This window comes from Castor canadensis, chromosome 1, assembly GCF_047511655.1.
Source record: "Castor canadensis chromosome 1, mCasCan1.hap1v2, whole genome shotgun sequence".
Taxonomy (NCBI): domain Eukaryota; kingdom Metazoa; phylum Chordata; class Mammalia; order Rodentia; family Castoridae; genus Castor; species Castor canadensis.
Genome location: NC_133386.1, coordinates 170,625,209 through 170,644,940, shown reverse-complemented (window position 1 = coordinate 170,644,940; position 19,732 = coordinate 170,625,209). Strand labels below are relative to the sequence as shown.

General features: G+C 42.1%; 1 protein-coding gene across 6 annotated transcripts in view; it reads right to left on the bottom strand.

Moving 5' to 3' along the window:
• Positions 1–19,732, bottom strand: part of Kiaa1549l (KIAA1549 like) — a 275,501-nt gene that overhangs the window by 32,970 nt on the left and 222,799 nt on the right. For all 6 annotated transcript variants that reach the window (XM_074044089.1, XM_074044098.1, XM_074044115.1 and 3 more), the window contains one exon: positions 15,378–15,507. In XM_074044089.1, coding sequence (XP_073900190.1) covers positions 15,378–15,507 — 130 coding nt within the window. The remainder of the gene's footprint in view (positions 1–15,377; positions 15,508–19,732) is intronic.

Genomic DNA, 19,732 nt, shown 5'->3' with positions numbered 1-19,732 from the left:
GCTGTACAATACATAAGCAAGTTACATGAATTCCCCAAGCCTTAGGCTCCTCATCTACATAATGGGAGAGTTGAACTGTGGTTTGATGTTTACTATTTCTGGAATTCTGTCTGCTTTAGGAGGTGCCATATGCTTCCTATTATCATCATTGCAGTAGTCTGATCTCTACTCATGAAAGGAAATTCCCTCCACCCTCTTCCTGCCTGCAACATATGAATTATAAGTTTGTTCTTTTACTTGTCAATTACTTGTATCAACCCTGATTTAGGTTCTGGGTTGGGGTTATGAATACAATTAATGAGACCATGGCCCAACCTTGAAGGAGCACCCTAGAGAGGAGGAAAGTACAATAATATCAGCTAACATTTACTAATAGCTTATATTGCCAGACTGTTCTAAAAGCCTTATACATATATCGACTTTTTTATCCTCACAATAGCCTATGAGGTAATAAGAATAAGTAAGATTATTCAATTTTATAGATGAGGAAATTAAGGTATTAAAAGATGAAATGCACTGCTGATTGGCAAAACTGGGAGGAAGTCTGATTCCGGTACCCAAGCTCTTATCCATTGTACATATATAAAAAGACCCATTACCATACCACAGTGCGGGCTCTGACCAAATCATGAACAGATTTCTATGACAAGAAGGACAGAAGATAAAATAACTACTGAGATAGTCTATCTCAGAGATAAGTACAGGACAAAAAGCATCAATACATAGTAAAAACACTTAGCAGCATATCTGGCACATAAGTGTATAAAAATGTCAGCTGCAATTATTGTTATTTGCCTTCTGGCATAAACTGGAAGCTCCTTTAGGGTTGGGTCCATGCCTTACTAATTGTATTCCCAGCCTCCAAGTCAGTGATTAGCTGTTAAGTGAAAGAGATTCACACAGTAGATGCTCATATCTACTTGAAGACATGTGATGTGCTTGCCCCATGTGGGGTTTTTCACGTGTGTTACCTCATTTAGTTTCTCAAACTAAGCAGCAGATGGACCCATTTTTCGGTCAGGGAGACCATGTCTACTTGCTTACCTGGCCCTGAGCCCGTGCCCCTCACCTGTACAGTTCTGAAAATGCCTTTTGTATGGGGAGACAAGAGTAAAACCTCCCAGTGTTAACTGATGGTTGGCTGGGGTGCAATGTCTAGGATGGTATCTGGGATGGAAAATATATTTTTAAGTCTCTTTTAACTTGAAAGGTACCATATTTGCTTCTCAACTTCATACTCTTGAAAACATGCTGAGGAACTATTTTTTTAAGGCTGTTTTTATAAATTAATCAAGGAATGTCTGCTCATGTCTTTGAAAAGTTAGAAAACACAGATAAGCAAAATGAAAAAATAAAAATTCACACTAATCCAGCTGCCAGAAGTAAGTACTGTTTACATTGTGACCTTCATGCATATCCTTCCAGATGTTTCTTTGGGGCAAGGGAAGTATTTAGTTTCTTGAGGCAGGGTGTTGCCATGTAGCCCAGGCTGCCTGGAACTTGCTATGGAACTCAAGGTTTCTTCAAACTCAGGATTGTTCTACTTCAGCCTCCTGAGTGCTGGGATTACAGGCATGTGCCTTCAGGTCTAACCTCCTCCACATGTTTTCTATGCATATGAAAGAGGGTGAAATTATGAATGCTGGAGCATTGCCAACCCTGTGCCCCCTGCCCTCACCCTAGGCCACGACAGAGAACGATGGCATGGCCAAATTGACCTCTTCCCTTCCAAGGAGGGCCCACCCTTTGACACAGAGACTCCCTGGCTTTTGTGATGGAGAACAGAAGTGCGGATGGGAAACTTCAGACAGAAGGGATGTGGGCTGGAGAATTTTTTAGTGGGATTTTCTAGAGGTACAGAAGCAACTATGGTATGTGAGTGGGAGAAAAATTAAGAGAATTAAAAAAAGTATTACTGAGTATGATTGATTTTCTTACACATATATGAAAAGTATGAGCAAAGGGATAGAGAGATTTTAAATTAATTTCATTAGTATAGTTCTTTAATTTAGATAATTTCTTAGAATTAATTATGTGGGTCGTGAGTATAAACAAAACACACACACACACACACACATATGCATGCATATACTTATGTAAACTTTAAGAATATATGTACAAAGCATTTTGAAATCTTTTCATCAATAAGATTATAAACCAATGTTCTCTGAAAATAAGTAAGTGTTTAATAAGAAATAACTTTAAATGATTTCATAGCATTCTAATATATGGAGTTTTCTGCCTGTAGCTAGCAGTCTACTATTTTAGGTGGTTTCCCAATATCTTACTGTAAAAACAAAGCCAGAGAAGGTATCCTTGTGATTAAGACTTTGCATATAACCACGAATTTATCCTTAGGTTAAATTTCCAGAAGTAGAATTACGGGTATAGAGGGTATGGACATATTTAAGAGTTTGTGTATTTATGGAATACCATAACTCAGCAGCAAGGCCACAGCAGTTAGAAGAAATTGAAGGCTTTCCTTCTCCACCCATGAACGCAAGGGCCCCTGGTCTTGTGCTTATGGTGCCCGCTGGAGAGAGCAGCACTTGCGATTCTTTCCGTGTTGTTTTCAAGAGAGCAAACCAGTCCTGCACACCCAGGATGACCCACACAGAGGCTGAGCACCCATGTGACTTCCGCATCTCCTGGAACTCCTGAGAATGAACGTGGAGGACATTATAGTCCTGCCTGAAACCCCACAGCATCAACGTTTTGGAAAATACTTCAACAAAATTTAGCCCAATTGTCTGGACCCAGGGCACATCTTGTAGCCCTTCACCAAAGTTAAAAACTATTTTTTTCTTATCAGACAACAGATGAAAAGATAATCTACTGACCAGGAGAAAACATTAAGATTTGCATTCAGGATAATTGGGCAAAAAACTTGAAAAGATACCTATGGATAAGAGCTTAGTAACCTTAGTCATTCGGGGAATTACATCATTTCATGTTTGGTGGAATAGGCAAAATTAAAGAAAAGTAATAACAAATGTTGGTGAGTCTAAGCAGAATTATAACTACTGTACTTCTGATGAGAGGGAAAATAGTATTTATACTTTGTAAATGTGGAGTTTATTAAATAAAACTAGACATATACCTACTCCACAACACAGAAACTCCATTCCCATATTTATCCTAGATAAATGAAGTCATGAAAAATGTGTATCATTTTTTTCATAATGGTTCCAAATTGGAAACTACTCAAATGCCAACAGTAAGATGACAAATAAATGAATAGTGTTAGCATAATACAACGGAATAGTGCGGAGTAATAAAAGAAAGAAGACACTGATGCATGATACAACAGTAAAGATGAATCTTGAGTGAAAGAAGTCAGACACAAAACAGTACATACTGAACAATTCCATTTATATGAAATTCAAGAACAGGCAGAACTATGATGGTTGATTTCAGAAAAGTGGTTGAGGACACTGAGGGAACTTTTTGAATGTGATAAAAATGTTCTGTATTTTAATTGGGTCAGTGGTTATAAGGGTATATACATTTGTCAAAGTTCATCAAATTGTATGCTAAAAGATCTGAACGTTTTACTATTCATCAGTTTTGTCATAATAAAAGAAAAAATGTGTTGGAACATAGCTGGTTCAATGGAGATGGTCAAAGAAGGCTCGGGCTGAGGAGGTGGTATTTTTTGGGCTCCTGAAGGAGGGGTGGGGTTTGGCCACATAACCATCATAAGGAAGCTTAGGAAAAAGGTCCAAGGTGGGAAAGAGATTGTAGTATTTGAGAGAAAGAACTGTTATGGAATGAATTGTGTCTTCCCTAAAATTCATATGTTCAAGTGCTAATCTGCAAGGTCTCAGAATATATCTGTATTTGGAGACAGGGTCTGTAGAGGTGGTAAAGTTAAAATGAAGTAACTAGAGTGGACCCTAAACCAACATGTTTGAAGAGATTTGGTCACAGACATATATGGAGGGAAGATGATGTGAGTACTTGGGGTAAAAATGGCCATCTATAAACCAAGGACAGATCGTTCCCTTGTGACCCCCACCAGTAGCCAACACCCAACACCTCGATCTAGGACTTATGGTCTCCAGGACTATGAGAAAATAAATTTCTGTTAAGCCACCAGTCTGTTACACAGCAAACTAAGATAGGACAGACCTCGTAGCTGAAGTCCCAGTTGTCAGAGACAAGACTGAGTACGCAGAGCCTCAAAGGCCCAGTAAGAAGGTTGGATGGTTTTCAAAGGACAACAGAAAACAACTGGAGAATTTTAAGCAGTATAGACATGTGATTGGAATTTTATGGGAGGTCATTTCGGAGACTTTTGCAGTACTCCAGGCAAAAAGAGATGGCAGGGGCTTGCATCAGAGTGGTAATGAACAAAGAAGATAGTAATAAGTTCAAGATATATACATTTTATTTCTGTGGTGCTGGGAATTCAACCCTTGGGATATAGAATGTTAGGCAAGAGCTTCGCCACTGGCGTAAGTCCCCAACCCTAAGATATTTTTGGAGGAAAACTGACAGGACTTGCTGATGGATTAGATGTGGGGATGAAGGAAAGAAAGGAGTCAAGGCTGAGACCCTTTTCCAAGAAGGAGAATTATGATACATGAGTCTCCTTGATGCTCTCTGAACTCCCCAGTGTAGTCCTTCTCCTTGCTGTTCCTTCTGCCAGAATGCTCTTCTCCTAGGGGCCAGCATGCCTGGCTCCCTCATTTGAGGTCTCTGCTTAGAAGCCACCTCCATAGAGAGCCATGCCCTGGACAGGCCATACGAGCAGTCCCTGCTTGCCCTGCTTTATCACATTGCATCTGTGGGTACTACCTGCTGTCTATCTATGTGTGCAGGCATTCTTATCTGCTTCCTTATAAGACTGCAAGTTCCCTCAGGACAAGTACTTTTTCATATTTTCTACTGCATCCCCAAACAGCACAGAGTAGAATATTAATAAACGCTCATTGAATGGATGAGTTTTAATTAGTCTTAAAAGCCTGAAGAATTTCTACTTCATGGTCATCAATAGAAATGACATTTGTATGCATCTAGAATGAATCAGATAGTCTCATCTAGCATGCCCAGAAGAGGAGGGATAAGGGGCTCCGATGGTCACATATTCTGGGATTTGAGTTATGGTCCCTGAAGTGCATCAATGTCTTCCTTACAAGGCCACACTTTCCAGGACATACCACACCACTTGGCCTCACCCTGGCACTTCATTTCTGAGGATAAGAATTTTCAAAATTTTCCCTAAGCCCCGGATTTTCAGCACCTCAGCACTAATGATAGCTCCGTCCTGCAAGGAGAACAAATTCTGAATAAATTCTGCAACTTCCTGGCAAGGGCCCAAAGACGAGGTGAAGTAATTTACCAGCCAGGTAAATTTCTGGGCCATCTGGCCACCATGAAATGGATCTGGCTCCATGTCCATTTTTCTTTTCACCAATCAAGTTTTCTTTTGCCTGTTTTGGTTATAACTGGCCACTGCATGGGCTGCCTGAGGAGGCAGAGATGTATTTAGAAGGTTGCTCCTGGAAACCAAATTTCAGGAAGCTCTCCTTCTGCCTTGTGGGGAGAAGGCAATTATGGTACAGGAGTGGAGAGACCTCTGCATCATCTTCCTACTGAGCCTACATCCCAAATGCTTCCCTATCAATAAGGCGAGATGGGTTCCTCAGCACAGGCCGGCAGGGCAGGGGGGGAGGTGTTTCAAATGATGATTTGATGACTTCTCTTCTACAAAGGCATGAAAAAAAATCTCAAATTTCATTCTGTCTTCAGGTGGACAACCCCCACTCACTCTAAGACTGTGGGGATATGAAGACAGCACACTGTTTCTGTGTTTTGGTTGAGCAGAAAAGACAGTATGGAGTCTCTCACAGACTTCCAAGAAAAAAAAAATTCTTGTTTTTTTCTTTTAATCTTCTAAGAAATGACCCACAATGACACTGAGGCCATGAAGACAGGTCAGTCAGGGATAAAAGAAGGTGCTTCAATGTTCTCAGCATTGTTTTTTGTTTCCAAAACAAACAACTCCAGCTTGTAGCAGGAGTCCCAGAAGTCAGTGCCAGCCCCTGACTTTCTGTCTCATGGCCTGCAAACATCCTCAGATCAGTGGGAATTCAATACTGATCAAGTCACAAGATCCTGTTTGTCTTGACTTACCCTGACGCACGCTGTGCTTGGGAGAGTGTGATCTTAGAGGCCACCTTTGAAGGTGTGGTAGTGCTGGAGTGATGGGAGAAAAGTCTTGGGCATCCTTCCAAGACCCCATCTCCAGTCCCATCATGCCTTTAAAAGGCATCCTTTGAAGGGTACAGTCCTCTCTTTTCTGTGGGACACAAGTCAGAGCAGATCTGACATGTCTACAGGGTTAGGATGAGAAGGAAACAGAAGAAAGAACACTGCTCTCTCCCTGCCCAAGCCTGCTAGCAAAGGCACAAGAGCCTGCTTCCTACATGCTTGAACAGTGTTAACTCATTTAGTTCTCACAACAACCCTACAAGGTAGGTACCATTTGCATCCTTATTTTACAGATGGGCAAACTAAAGCACAGATAGGCGAAGCAACTAGTCCCAGTTCACACAGATAGTTAGTAGCCTAGCTCCAGGATCTATGGGCACAGCCCCTCCATGGTGCTGCTTGTGAACTTTGAGAACAAACTAAAGTCCAAGTCAACTAATTAAAAATACCGCGTCAACAGGAATCAACTCAAAAGTATCATGGGAAGCTGCTTTGCTTTGTGCTTCAAGGTGAGTCACTTAGTGCTTCTCATCTTGGCTGGGCTGGCACTTCAGGCTTGGGGGGTGGGTTTGGGAGGTCTTCTTCCATGAGTCTGCACTGTACCACAACAGACAGACTCTTCCAATGTGTGTTCAGGTTTGCTCTTCCTCCTCTTCAGCTCTTACAAAAGCCAGACAGGTGCACAAAATCCCTGGCACTTACCTGCTTTTGACACATAAACTTTGTTATGGTCTAAACATGAAATGTCCCTGACAGACTCATGCCTAGGTCCCCAGCTGGCCATGCTCTCTTGGGAGGTTGGAAGTGTTAGGAGCTGAAGGAGGTAGGTCATTGAGGGCTGGTTCTTGGGGTATCTTGTCCCTGTCCCCCTCCGATCTTGCTTGCATTCTGTTTCCTGTTCACAATGAGGTGAAGAAGCTCTTCTGTCACACACTTCTGCCGCCATGATGCTCTGTGTCATGTGTGTGAGGCCAAGCAACCATGGACATCACCCTCTGAAACTGTGATCCAAAATAAAGCCTTCTTTCCTTAAGTTGTTTATGTCAGATATTTTGATCACAGCTACATGAAAGCAACTAATACAAACCTTCAACTTTGCTTGGACTTTCTGAGCCCACGGTGTACATCAGACTGACCTTTCCCTGAAGAGAAGAGGCTGACATGGGAGGGAAGAATAACATGGAGGAGTGTGCTGGGTTTGTTCCTCACAAAGTCCAAATAGCCTTCCTCAAGCAGCAGGTACTCTGATGGCCTCGGCATCCATCTGAGATTCTGGCTAATCTCAGTGTAGCCCCTTGCTGCTACAGTGATTGATACAGGCTTGGGCATTTGACCTATAGGGGCTCAGTCAAGGTAAAACCATAAGCCTTATTTCATGGCTGGGAAAAAAGAAGTTCTCATGTGTGCTGGTCAATGCATATGTAGATGAGAGGGCTGGGGCTGCTGCAGCCCTTTCTTACCAGAGAGAACCAACCTGTGGATGAAGCCTATGCATAGGAGAGCACAGAGCTACATAATACAGAGGAATGGACAGGAGCCTCACTCAAATCATACCTGGATCTGCCATAACCAATGCCTTCCCTTTATGTTTTAAGACAGTTTGAGTTGGATTGGGTTTTGTTTCTTTTAGCCAAAGCATCCTGACAGCCACCCTTTAGACTGAACTCCAAACAGGAGAATACACTGGTTTATGGCTTTGATAGTCAAATCAATGTTTATATGGTTCAGGCCTGTAAATGTACCCCAGCTTTTCAAGTCTCAGTTTAGGAATCACCTTTCCTGGTTGACACATTTGTTTTTTCATTTGTTCAACAAATAAAGACACTATATCTATTACTATGTGTTTTGTCCTATTCTGAGTGCTGAGGTTCCAGAGATGAATAAAGCATAATTTTTTTTTTTTGCCCTTGAAGAGTTGAACAGGGTAATAATACAAATTAACCAATAAGTGGAAGCTGAGGGGACAGCGGTGAAGGTCCTGGTGCTACTGGATCACAAAAGACAGGCATCTAAGCCAGATCTACATGCATGGGGGCTTGGAGAAGATTCTGAGGAAGATAATATTTAAACCAAGTTCGGAAAGCATTGCCTACATCAGTGGATTTGTTTCCCAGAGGACATATGGCAATGCCTAGAGACATTTTTGGTTGTCACAATCGGGAGTGCTAACCACTTTACGATGCACAGGATAGCCCTCCAGACACAGAACTACAAGTCTTTACCTCAGATGAAGCAGGCAGGAAGGGATACTCCACACAAAGCCATGAGCATGTGCAAAGATAAGGAGATATAAAACCACACAAACAAGTTTGGGGAAGGCTATTCAGGCTGAAGCCAAGGGGGTGGGTTAAGGAGTGATGAGTGTCAGCTCGCAGAACATGCCTAGGCCAGCTGTGGAAGATGAGTCTGGAGATGCTGGGAGTTTAGATTTTGAGTCTCACACGGGGTATTACTGGAGGATTTGCAACAAGGGTGTGTGTTTTTAGAAGGATTTCCCTGGCAGTGATTTGGCAGCCTCAGCAGTGGTGAACAATGGGGACTAGACAGGGCAGTGGCCTTAGGACAGACAGGGAGGAACAGACCTTCAGGAAGAGTCTTCCCTCCCATTCAAGTTCATTGCCACAGAAAGCCGCATGTGTCTCCTCCACTAATCTGTAACCACCTGGGCCATGCACTGGAGTTAATACAGCTTTCCTGTCTCCAGAGCCTCACTCAGGCAGGTGCAGTAGAATAGCATTCAAAGCCTAATGCCAGGGGAGAATGCAGGAATCACATCTTACATGGACTCTAGTCCATGCCCTTGTGGTCACAATCTTACAGAGAACAGGGAAAAAGAAACATACAATGTACAATAAAAATAGGATGTGTGTAAAGGCTGTTTCTTAGCATAATTTCTTTCTTTCGTTTTTGCTTTCAGGGCCAGTACTGTTGCATTTACATGTGTTGAATGCACACAGGCTGCAATGCTTCCACTGTACTCAACAGATGTCACTGCTAGAGGCAATGAAAGGGTTGTTTAGCAATTCCCCACAGGTGTTATCATTTGCCCATTGGCCTTTGAACGTCTACAGAAGTTTGGATGTCGCAGCTGGGCCAAGGAGCACGTGGGAGTAGAAAACCTAGGGGACTCAGCCATGCTGCTCAGGACTACAGGAGTCTCCCAGGTGCTCAGCACACCGCCGGCTGCCAGCCTCAGATGTCACCCCTTGCTGAGAACTGCCGTGACTAAAGGGAGCAGCCTTACCCAAAGACACCCAATTGCAGACCATACTTACGTACAAAAGCCCAGCTGTTTCATCCAAACTTGGAACAACTCTGCAGGACTATCTGAGCTCCAAAGTTCCCCACGGGGTCGGCAGAAACCTGGTAGTATCTGTTTAATGGTGTAGTTTTTAACTCTGCCCAATCCTGTTTCCTTCCCTTCCCCAACAGATGGTACGAGCCTACTGGAGACCCTGGCCGGAAATCAGCAGCTATCCTAGGTGAAGAGGCTAAGAGTCTGAGAGTATGGAAATATGGAAGAAGCCAAGGGTAGGAGCAGGCAGGCCCAGAATACAGGGTATCAGACAGAATGAGCACGTGGATAGCACCTGAGCACTCCTAAAAGAAGGAAAGGTTGCTTTACCCAGTGGGAAGCTGCCTGTGTGGGAGGGAAGTTCTGGGCCTGCAGGGGAGAGCTGACTCCCAGTTAGGTCCCTAGGCTACCTGAAACCCCCATTCTCTCCCAAACCTGCCAGGAGGAATTCCATCTCCCACTCCCCACTTGCCAAGTTGCCTCCATCTTGGTGAGGTTAATTAGTATCTTTTTGGGCAGCCACCAGCCTGGTGAGATTGGGACTTTCCTTACAGGCCCATTTCACTACCAAACGGTTCAACCTCTTTGCTTCGGGTTCTCCCCGGAAGCTTCATTTCCCCTTATGTGATACTCTCCTTGGATTGGAAGCCCCTGTTAAAATACAATGTACTGTAAACGAATTTGCAATAACATCAAGTTAGGGTTACTACAGCTTAAATTACGTGGTAGAGGTTGGAGAAAGAATTTAAAGTGTATGTAGGAAAGTTCTAGGTTGGATGTTAAGACGGCAATGGTCATGGAGCCAACACAATAAAACTTGGTTCAGGTCACTTCTAGAATAAAGGGCAAAATTCCATAGAATAAAGGACAAAATCCCAAATCAAACCATTTGCTTCCCAGTAAAAGTAAGTATTCCACAATAGTGCAGGCCATTTGTACAATCTGTCTTGTCTCTGAATGTCATGGCAGAGCTGTAAGATGCTGGGTCCGGGGTGGGAAGTACGTGGGCTGGAAAAATGTGCACTCATAAAAGGATTATAGATTTACCCAGAAGACCCCAGACTTGCTATAAGCTATTGCAGGCAGTTGGGGGCCTTCCAGATCATATTTCATTCCCCTGCAAGTAGAACCCATCAAAACAACTGTTCCCATTCCTCTGCCTCATTCCAATCACCACGGCTCACCTTTAACAAAGGGATCTGGCTGCTATGTTGGTGAACAGCCAGCAGCATGGGACTCCCCCAGTGCACAAGGCAGTGCACCCAGTCTTCAATTCAGTAGGCTACTCAGGACCAAGTTCTGGCTCGTGGGTCATTTTCCCCTTTGCTCTGCTTTTCTTCACTTCTTGCCCCAACTGTTTCTCAAGTATTCTGCTCTGCCTGTTAATTCTGCTCTCATCTAGTTTTTACTGGGTACCTGTGGTAGAGATGGTGGACAGGCACATGGCAACCTCTTCATAACACGCATGAGTGGCTAACATACATTTCCCAGCCTTCTGTGGAGACACTTATTCTGTCAATTTGATGTGCCAGTCTGTAGTTTGGACAGAGGAAATGTGGCAGGCCCCATTTTTCTGCTGTCTTGGCAGCTGCTGCTGGGAGCTGGACTGTGCAATGCTCTCCTGTTCCTTGGTTATGCCCCACAGTTTCCTGCGTGGGGCAGAGGCAGCAGCCCTTCCTGAGGGCCAGCCCTACAGCATTGTCCAAGAAGTCTTTCCTGGACTCTCCTCCAGCTCTCTGAGGACTTTGTGAGCACCTGGTTTCTCCTAGTCAATTTTAGTCTGTTTAAAATAGTTTGGGGCCTTCTGTTTTCCGCAACTGGACCCTGCCTGCTACCCCTTTCATATACTTTTCAGTTGTAAAGTCACCTGGGTTTCTATGACATTTCAAAACATTTTCCTGAAGCATGAATCATGACTGACATTGCCTCTTCCGAGAAGCATCTGGGGATAAACCATCCTTCTGAACATTTTCAAACCCACTGCTCATTTCTTACAGTTTGAATCTGTTGGTCTGATAGCAATGCTCACCAAGTACAGATGCCCTTTGAGTTATGATGGGTTTGTGTCTCAATAAACTTGTTGTAAGCTAATAATGTCCCAACTCACACACATATTTAACACACCTGACTTCCAGAGATCACAGCTCAGCCCATCCCACCATAAGCATGCTCAGAAACTTACATTAGCCTGCAGTTGGGCAACACCATCTAACACAAAGCCTATCTTATTATAAGGGGCTGAATAGCTCATGTACACACAGATGGTATTTTGTAGACATGATGGGGTGTAAAATCACAAAACATAGCCAAAGAGGCTTGGCCACACAGTTTACTATACAGTATGGGTTCTTTACTGCTGCGCCTGAGAGGTATGACTTGCTCAAATGCCTGGCATCCCAAGAAAGGATCATGCTGCATGTCACCAGTCCAGGAAAGGTCAAAATTCAAAATCTGTAGTACAGATTCTACTAAATACATATCACTTTTGTACCATCAGAAAGTCAAAAAATCCTAAGTGAAACCCTGGTAAGTCCATACCTCTTTTGTGTGGAACTTCTCTCTTTGTGCTGGAGAGAAGCTTAAGTGAAGTAACTTACAAAGGTCTCTACTTCTGGAAGTCAATAGCAATTTTCAAAGTTATAATTCAATCTGTGTCAGAGACTCCTCCATAGTCAAGGCACATAGCTGACTCTATTCCTGCCATTGATTTTTAAACTCAAAAAAAAAAAAATAGATCAGAGCTGGGAATGTAGCTCAGAGGTAGAGCACTTGCCTAGCACGTATGAGGTCTTAGGTTCCATCCCCAGACCCACCACAAAAGTAAACAAATGCAAAGTCCAGGAAACATATCCATTTATTTCTGCAGAATAAGAGTTCATTATTTCTGGTCCTTTTGCAGCAAGGCTGCTTCATCATGCATATAATGGGGTGAATAATTTGCCTGATAAGGGAAAAATCACTTGGGTCTTTTTTCAGCCTAAAAGTCATAGTTTAGGCATTTTCTTTTCTTTCATCCACTGCTTCATTATTTTCTACATGACTTTCATTCAGAAAAATAACATTTTAAAAACTCTTAATAGAGATACTTTTGCTTTTACACATTAGGCTGACATTTCTTTTCTACCTGCTCCCTGCATAAGAGCAATTCATTTCAATGGTAAAGTTAATCTAATGATATAGCCTGGCCTTCATCAGTTTGGATCATCTTTTGAAAATAATGCATTCTTTTAATAGGGGTGTGTAGTCTTAGAAAATTACTACCACCTGGGCCATAGTTACCTGCGGTCTGTACTGGCTGATAGAGTGACCAAGTGACTGAGAATTGTTGCTGAAAACAGAGACATCAAGTCCCCTGGAACAGAGTCTTCTGCAGGCCTGAATGCTTCTTGCTGTATGGGAAAATTTTGAAACAAGCCAGGCTGCCATGCAACCTGTGCAGCATAGTTTGTTTGCTTATTTATATATTTATTCATTTATTTTTATATGCAGGCTTTTCCTTTGAGACCCTAGTCAACTTTTGATAAATCCAAAATTAAATCAATCTCTGTGCTTTTGTTTCTACTGTGTCAAGCTTCCTAACCTGGCAGAAAACACTGGATATTGTGGCCTACTTTTAGCTCTCTAGACCCAGTAGGGAGAATGACACATTTCCAACAAAATGACAGGTTCACTGCTGGGCTAATGGATTCTTTTGCCAGGAGTGCCTTGACATTTTTGGAAAATCAAGAGTTCAGAAAATGAATGCATTGTTTAAAGCTATGACTTGCTTCTTTTCTACTTTATTTGCTGGTCTATTTTTTGCTGGTGTATGTTACTCATGTAAGAATTCTTCTATGATCTGATATCTAGCCTCTTCTAAGGTTCAGAATTATATGACATAGATCATGGTATGCAAAGACAGACATACAGTGAGGAAGGATGTACTTAGAAGCCATACTGCATGGTGATTAAAAGGTTGAGCTTGGGGCTAGACAAATTCTGCAATTACTCTGAACCTTGGTTTCCTCATCCATGCAATGGGTATAATAAAAGCATCTACCGAACAGGAAAACCATGCAACTTCAATTAGATAATACACATAAAAAGACAAGAATAGGCCTTGGTCTATAGCATGTAGTTAGTTAAGGTTGGCTACTTTTCCTATGTTTAGCATACAAAACACAAGAGGAGACATAGGCAACCAATGTCCATAGTCCAAATTCTTCAAAGTGTTCCCTGGGTGATCACTTTCTCATAAGGAAGGAAGCTTAAATGTATGTTTTTGAGATCACACGCACTTCTCAAAGAAATGTATGGTTTTTTAAAAAAATCTATTAGAATGAAGAGGGCCTCCCTATAGTAATCTTTGCTTGTAACAGTTATACATGTCTATAGGGGTGAGTAATCTCCTTTAAAAAATTCTCTCTCTCTCTTATTGTTCTAGGTAATCTTCTAATATGACCTTCCAAAGGTGTTAGGTGAGCAATGTAAATTGTGTCACAATATGGCTAAGAAAATGTACAGTGTTCACTTTTTCCAATTTTAGGTAAACTTCTGGTCCAGATCCTCATAACTCTAAAAGTGTCTGTGCATAGACTCTCACAAGAAAACCATTAACACTAATCTTGAGATAAACTATAATCCTTTATATCCTTGGTGTCTGAGCAGAAGAAAAAAATTCCCCAAGCTAAGCATGCATACAGGAAGAATGTTAGCTCTTGATGTGTGTGAGAGGGGGATGATTAGAAACTTAAAACTTATGCTGATTTTTAATTGCTATTGATGATCATATCAATGAGTGAATTTGGTACAAGAAATATTTCTTAAGAGGAGAAAATCATCTCCTAATATAATTCAACCTAACAGAAAAAGAGATGTGCTCAGTGCCTGGAATTTTATAAAACTAAATTATCAAACTTTTATGCAAAAGGAAAAAGAAACAGATAAGAGTTTCACTATCAACACAAACATCATTTCAATGTAAGGAAGATCATTAGAAATGCAAATTAGGTAGAACATCCCTGTTGGTAATTGGACTATTTAAAAAAGCCCATTTAAAGCTTCTGTGGTAAACAATGCCCAATCCCAAAGGGGGAAAATATTCTTGCCTTCAAATTAGCATGATATGCTTATGTAATTAAGTGTCATTTTCAAACTATGGCTTCTCAAATTATAAAACCTTCTCCAGAGATATTTGAATTATAACACTTATTGCAGAAAAAGTTTAATTTGCAATTAGAGAAAATTTTTAGGGAAGTGGCAAAGAAATTTTTTCATAAGAACCTTGAAAGGCAACTCCAAGTCCAGGATGCATACACCTGGATAGGAGGCACCCGATTACAACGTCTCATCCGGGGAAGCCTGGAATCGGAATTTGTGCAGTTTGCACACATTACTGAACAGAAGAGTGGGCTCTGTCATACGACATCATCACCTCACTCTGATGCACATCTTATTGTTTCCACGGCATATTGAGGAGTTATGAAATCAGGAACAAGTCCAAATTTCCAACATTGCTATGGATTAAAAGAAGTCATGTTCAAATGAATTCTAATTCATTTTCATGATTCCTACTGCATTTCTAAAGACGGGGGTAGAGGTAGGGGGAAATTAAGGATGCTTAGAATGTCCATTGAGTTTAAGGTCAGTAATGTACAATTTGCAACAGTACAATTTTGAAATCATGATCTTGTTAGCAATAATTTGTTCCTCTGATGCATTCTAAGTAGTCTCTCTTTGCAAAAGAGGTAATAGAAAATAGAAAACACTGTAATGCATTTTAAAATTCCACAAGCAGGTAGTAAATGGAAACACTATGGAATGCTCCAGCTCCTTTGCTCTCAGGGGAAAGCAAAGCTGTGTGTACCCTAGCCCACCAGAGACTCACGTCATATCCGCTGTTACGGATTCCACGCCGGGGTCGCTCCCGAGTGACCAGAAGGTCCATCTCAGTTTCTCCTGGACTCGGGCTGTTCAGAGACTGTCGGCTTCGGTAGACAGAGTTCTTCATCTGTTGCCTGAAGAAAATTCAACAACTGTTATGATGCAGCAAATGCCCTGACAGATGGAATTCTCCACTGATCCAAAACTACAGGCAACCAATGAAGGGTCTGGATCTGCCTCACGATTCTCTGAATTGATGGTATTTGTTTCCTAGCCTTTAGGGGCTGTAGAAAGAGGGGAATAATGATCCTCCACCCCCCAAATGCTGTAACCATTTGGCTGAATTATAAGTGTCCTTTCATATGGAAACTAGGTGACTATAATCAATTGCAACAGTGCAGCCTCATCTAAAATTCTGCTGATAGCAAGGCCAGGGGTTCTCCCTTGACCCTCCAGGACAGCTAACACCACAGAACAAACTCGCCTTTGCTGACTTTGTTGACTCAGCAGCCTCCTGTTCCTTTTTAATCTTTCTGATTTCAAGCATCAAATTATACAGTATGCTGATAAACCCTGTAGCTAGTGGGCAGCTTAATATTGTGATTGTTGATAGATTTCTTTTCTAATTAACATAGCAGATTCCTTTTTGGCTACAAAGCCATAATTCTAGAGGCAATTTTAAGCCCATCCATCCATCTATCATTTACTAGTGCCTACTATGTGCTAGGTGCTATGGAAGATGGTGAGCCTCCATACTTCCAAATCTCTCAGAATTTACATATTAATGAGGGAGACAGACTTTATAATTTCAGAATCATAAATACTATTAAGAAAAACAAGGAGCTATGACAGAGGGTAATTACACTGAGGGGACTTCAGCTAGGATGGAAGTCTAGGGAGGTGACATTTTAGCAGAGTCCTCAGTGCAACCAGTCCATGCCAATATGGGTACAGAGCATTTCAGGCCTAAGGAGCAGCGTGTACACAGTCTCTGCTTAGTTACTTCTAGAAAAATCCATACATTTGTCACCACTGTCTTGTTTCCACTAGCCCTTGGAGGAATCTGTCTGCAGACAGAAAAGGAAACAGCAACAGAAAGAGGATGGCAATATGTTTTTCTTCTTCCACAAGTGACAACTTTCATCGGCAAGAAGTGAGACCCACAAGGGACAGGTGACTTTCACAGGACTCTGCCCAGTGACAAAGGAATAAAAGTTCTCTTTTATCCAATAGTAAGTCACTCTGTAAATAATTTGCATTTCTAGACCATCTATCTTCAGAGAACTCCTCAAACACCACCTGTTGTATGTCTCAGTTTTAGAATTCTGGCTGGTTGTGGGCTGAAGGTAAAGAGGTGGCATTATTTATTCCTGGTGACTGTGGGAGGCCTGGAACATAGCAGGCATACATACTGCATCAAGAACACATAGTAAGCTAATTAGCATTACAGTCACACACTGTTAGTCTACGACAGACATCAGAAGTCGAAGGCAAAGCATCATCCTTGCAAGTAGCCTTGGGAATAAAGCAGACACTGTTACATCCACTCTTTCATGAGGAACTTAGACTTATTCTGACAGCACCTGTTGTCTTTCTTTGCCTGAGACCCATGAGAAGCTTCTTTTGGTAAGAGCAGCATGGTGTTCCTTGGAAGCTACCTTTCCTCCAGGAGAGGCAGCTGACTCAGGCTGGACCACAGGCTCACATCCCCATGGCCATGTAATTGGTGAGATGGTGGACATGTGACCCGAGTTAGTCCAGTGAGATTGAATCGCATGGCTTTTGCGAGGGCAAATAAGAAAGAGGCACTCTCTTGGCCCTGAGGTCTCTAAAAAAATAGGGACACGAGCCTGGATTTGCTGGCAGTCAGTCTGTCACCATGAGGTTAGAGTTTGACTTCAAATGGGGCTGGCAAAGAGTGAACAGAGAGTAAGAGCAAATATAGGTAGCAGTGTACGACCCTCTTGATGCAGTCATGCTGAAGTCTTGACCTTTCAATAATGCTCAATAATACATCCCCTTTTATTAAACCAGATTATGTTGAATTTCTGACATTTGCAACCAAAAGAATCCTGATTAAGATAGGAGTTTACAACCTCAGGTTATAAACTGTGCTCTCCAGTTATGTGAAATTAGAAGCTTCTTTAGGAAGGCACTCAGCCTTCACAAGCTTGTGAGACAGAATCTATTCTGAGTGACTCACACTTTAAGGCAGACCCCAAAGAATTCTCATCCTTGACCTAATTACAAATAATTTTTTTCATAAAGCAGACTTCACAGCTGTCCTGAGATTGCTAATTAGCCCATTTAGAAAAGATTTACTAATAAGGGTGGTGGCAGAGTAAGCAGGAGGATTGGCAATTGACATTTTAGTAGGTTATTTTGTAAGTATTAAAAATAGGATGGTGTAAACCTTTTAAGAACCAGGAATGTGGGTAAAACCTTAGACACTGGAGGACCCACTTTGTTGTCTATTCTTCCTGGAGTCAATGATACATTATAATGCACAGCTTAAAGGCTGCTGATTAACAAGGATCTCAGTCACCTGACCCCATCTTGTGCCTGGTGTGTGAATATCTACTTAGAGATAAATTAGGCTCTGGGGTACAGAAATTGCCTATTTTAAATAAATGGAGTTCCATAAGGAGTATTTGTTCTTGTTGGTATTTATTAACTTTTTAAAAGTTAACAAATTTTAGAACATGCAAACTTTCTGAGAAGTTTTTTTTTAATCACTGAAAATATTGTTGCACAGATGATAATGAGTTTTACTTGTATTTTTAGGGGCTTTTTAACCCCAGGAGAGTTTTAAGAAAGGGCTCTGGGATTCCATAGAAATGACCTAGAGCCATAGAGAGGGAGAAGGGCACTTGGCTTGTGTCAGAGCAATTCTATCTTATATATAACTGCCTAAGTCTGGCAATTGTCCCAGACAAATTCTACGACGATTTAAGTGCAGGCGATATTATTATCTATTATTTGAGGGGCTTATTTGGGAGCTGGTTGCAGAGACTACCAGCAGGGGTGCAAGCAGGGAAATAAGAGAGAGATGGAAGGAAGTCAACAAAGGTATGATATGGAGATCAGTGCTATAGGAAACTGGGGTTCAAACTTAACTGGAAAAGTGTGAAGGATGGTTGTATTAAATGTAGCTTTAACTATTCGGGTCTGGCAAAGGATGAGTGCCATTGAAAAAATAGCTTGTTACACAGATGAATCTCAAGAGGAAGGTACAGGCCACCCCATAGAAGGCCACATAGAGAAGGACCAGGGTTAGTCAGGAAGTAGATGGAGTGAAGCAGAAAGGCAAAAGTCTTTATTGTGATTTATGTGGGAAGCAGGCCTGGGATGGCTAGTTTGTTGGTATCTTGTCCTGGGGTGATTCAGGCAGATGGATAATGAGTGAGAGTCCTGGGATACCACCTAAAGGAGGTGGCTGAGGTGTGGGGAGGTGGCTAAGGTGTGGGTTCATGATGGGTTGGTTTGTATATAAGAAGTGAGTTTGCCAGTGAGTCCTTTCCTGTCACAAGGAATTGGGTATCCCTGGGAGGGGTGGCTTCTCTGGAGTCAGCAAGGCACCTCCCCCCCCATATCAGAGCATCACATACAGCCTTTAGAAAGTGTGGTAATTACAACAGTGTAGCTAACACATCAGAGCTCCCTCCCAGGGCTATTTATCCACAGATTCCTACCTCTTATGGGCTGAGGATGCTGCCTATGCACTAATGACCTGACACTTCTGAGAAAAAGCTGTCAAGTGGGAGTCACAGAGGCTTGCAGACAGCAGGCTGTTGCTGGCCTTAGAACTGAGTGATCACTTGCTATGCCAGCACCCCTGAACCAGGTGACAGAAGCTTCTGCAACTCACAGGGTCTCCGTGGTTTTTGTTTGTGCCTAAGGTCACACAGTAACTAGAACCCCAAACCCTTTCAGCCTTCATAAAATCAGAAGGAGCTCGCAGAGAGCATCTCAGGTACCCTGTGCACTTTGTCTTGGTAAGAGTTTAGAATATAAAACGGGAGTGGCTTTCTGATTTCAGAACTGAAGAGTTATGAAAACTATTTTAAAAGATTTAGTGATGAGTCAACAGTTGGAATGTCAACTTTGTCTTTTATTTGATTTCACCTTGGTCTGAAGGTAAAATTCTGGTGACCGATGCTACGTCTGGACTGCAGAACAATTCTCTCCCTGTGCCCTGCTGTGGCTTGGTGGCTGGGAGCAGAGTCTCCAGAGAACTGTACTGCAAACAGCAATTAACAGGTAACTCTAACCTGTGATGACAGATAGCCTCTGGCATCAATGGCAGGGTGTGTGAAGAGTGACACAGGTTGTTTCTCCTTCTCTTTCTCACTAATCCTA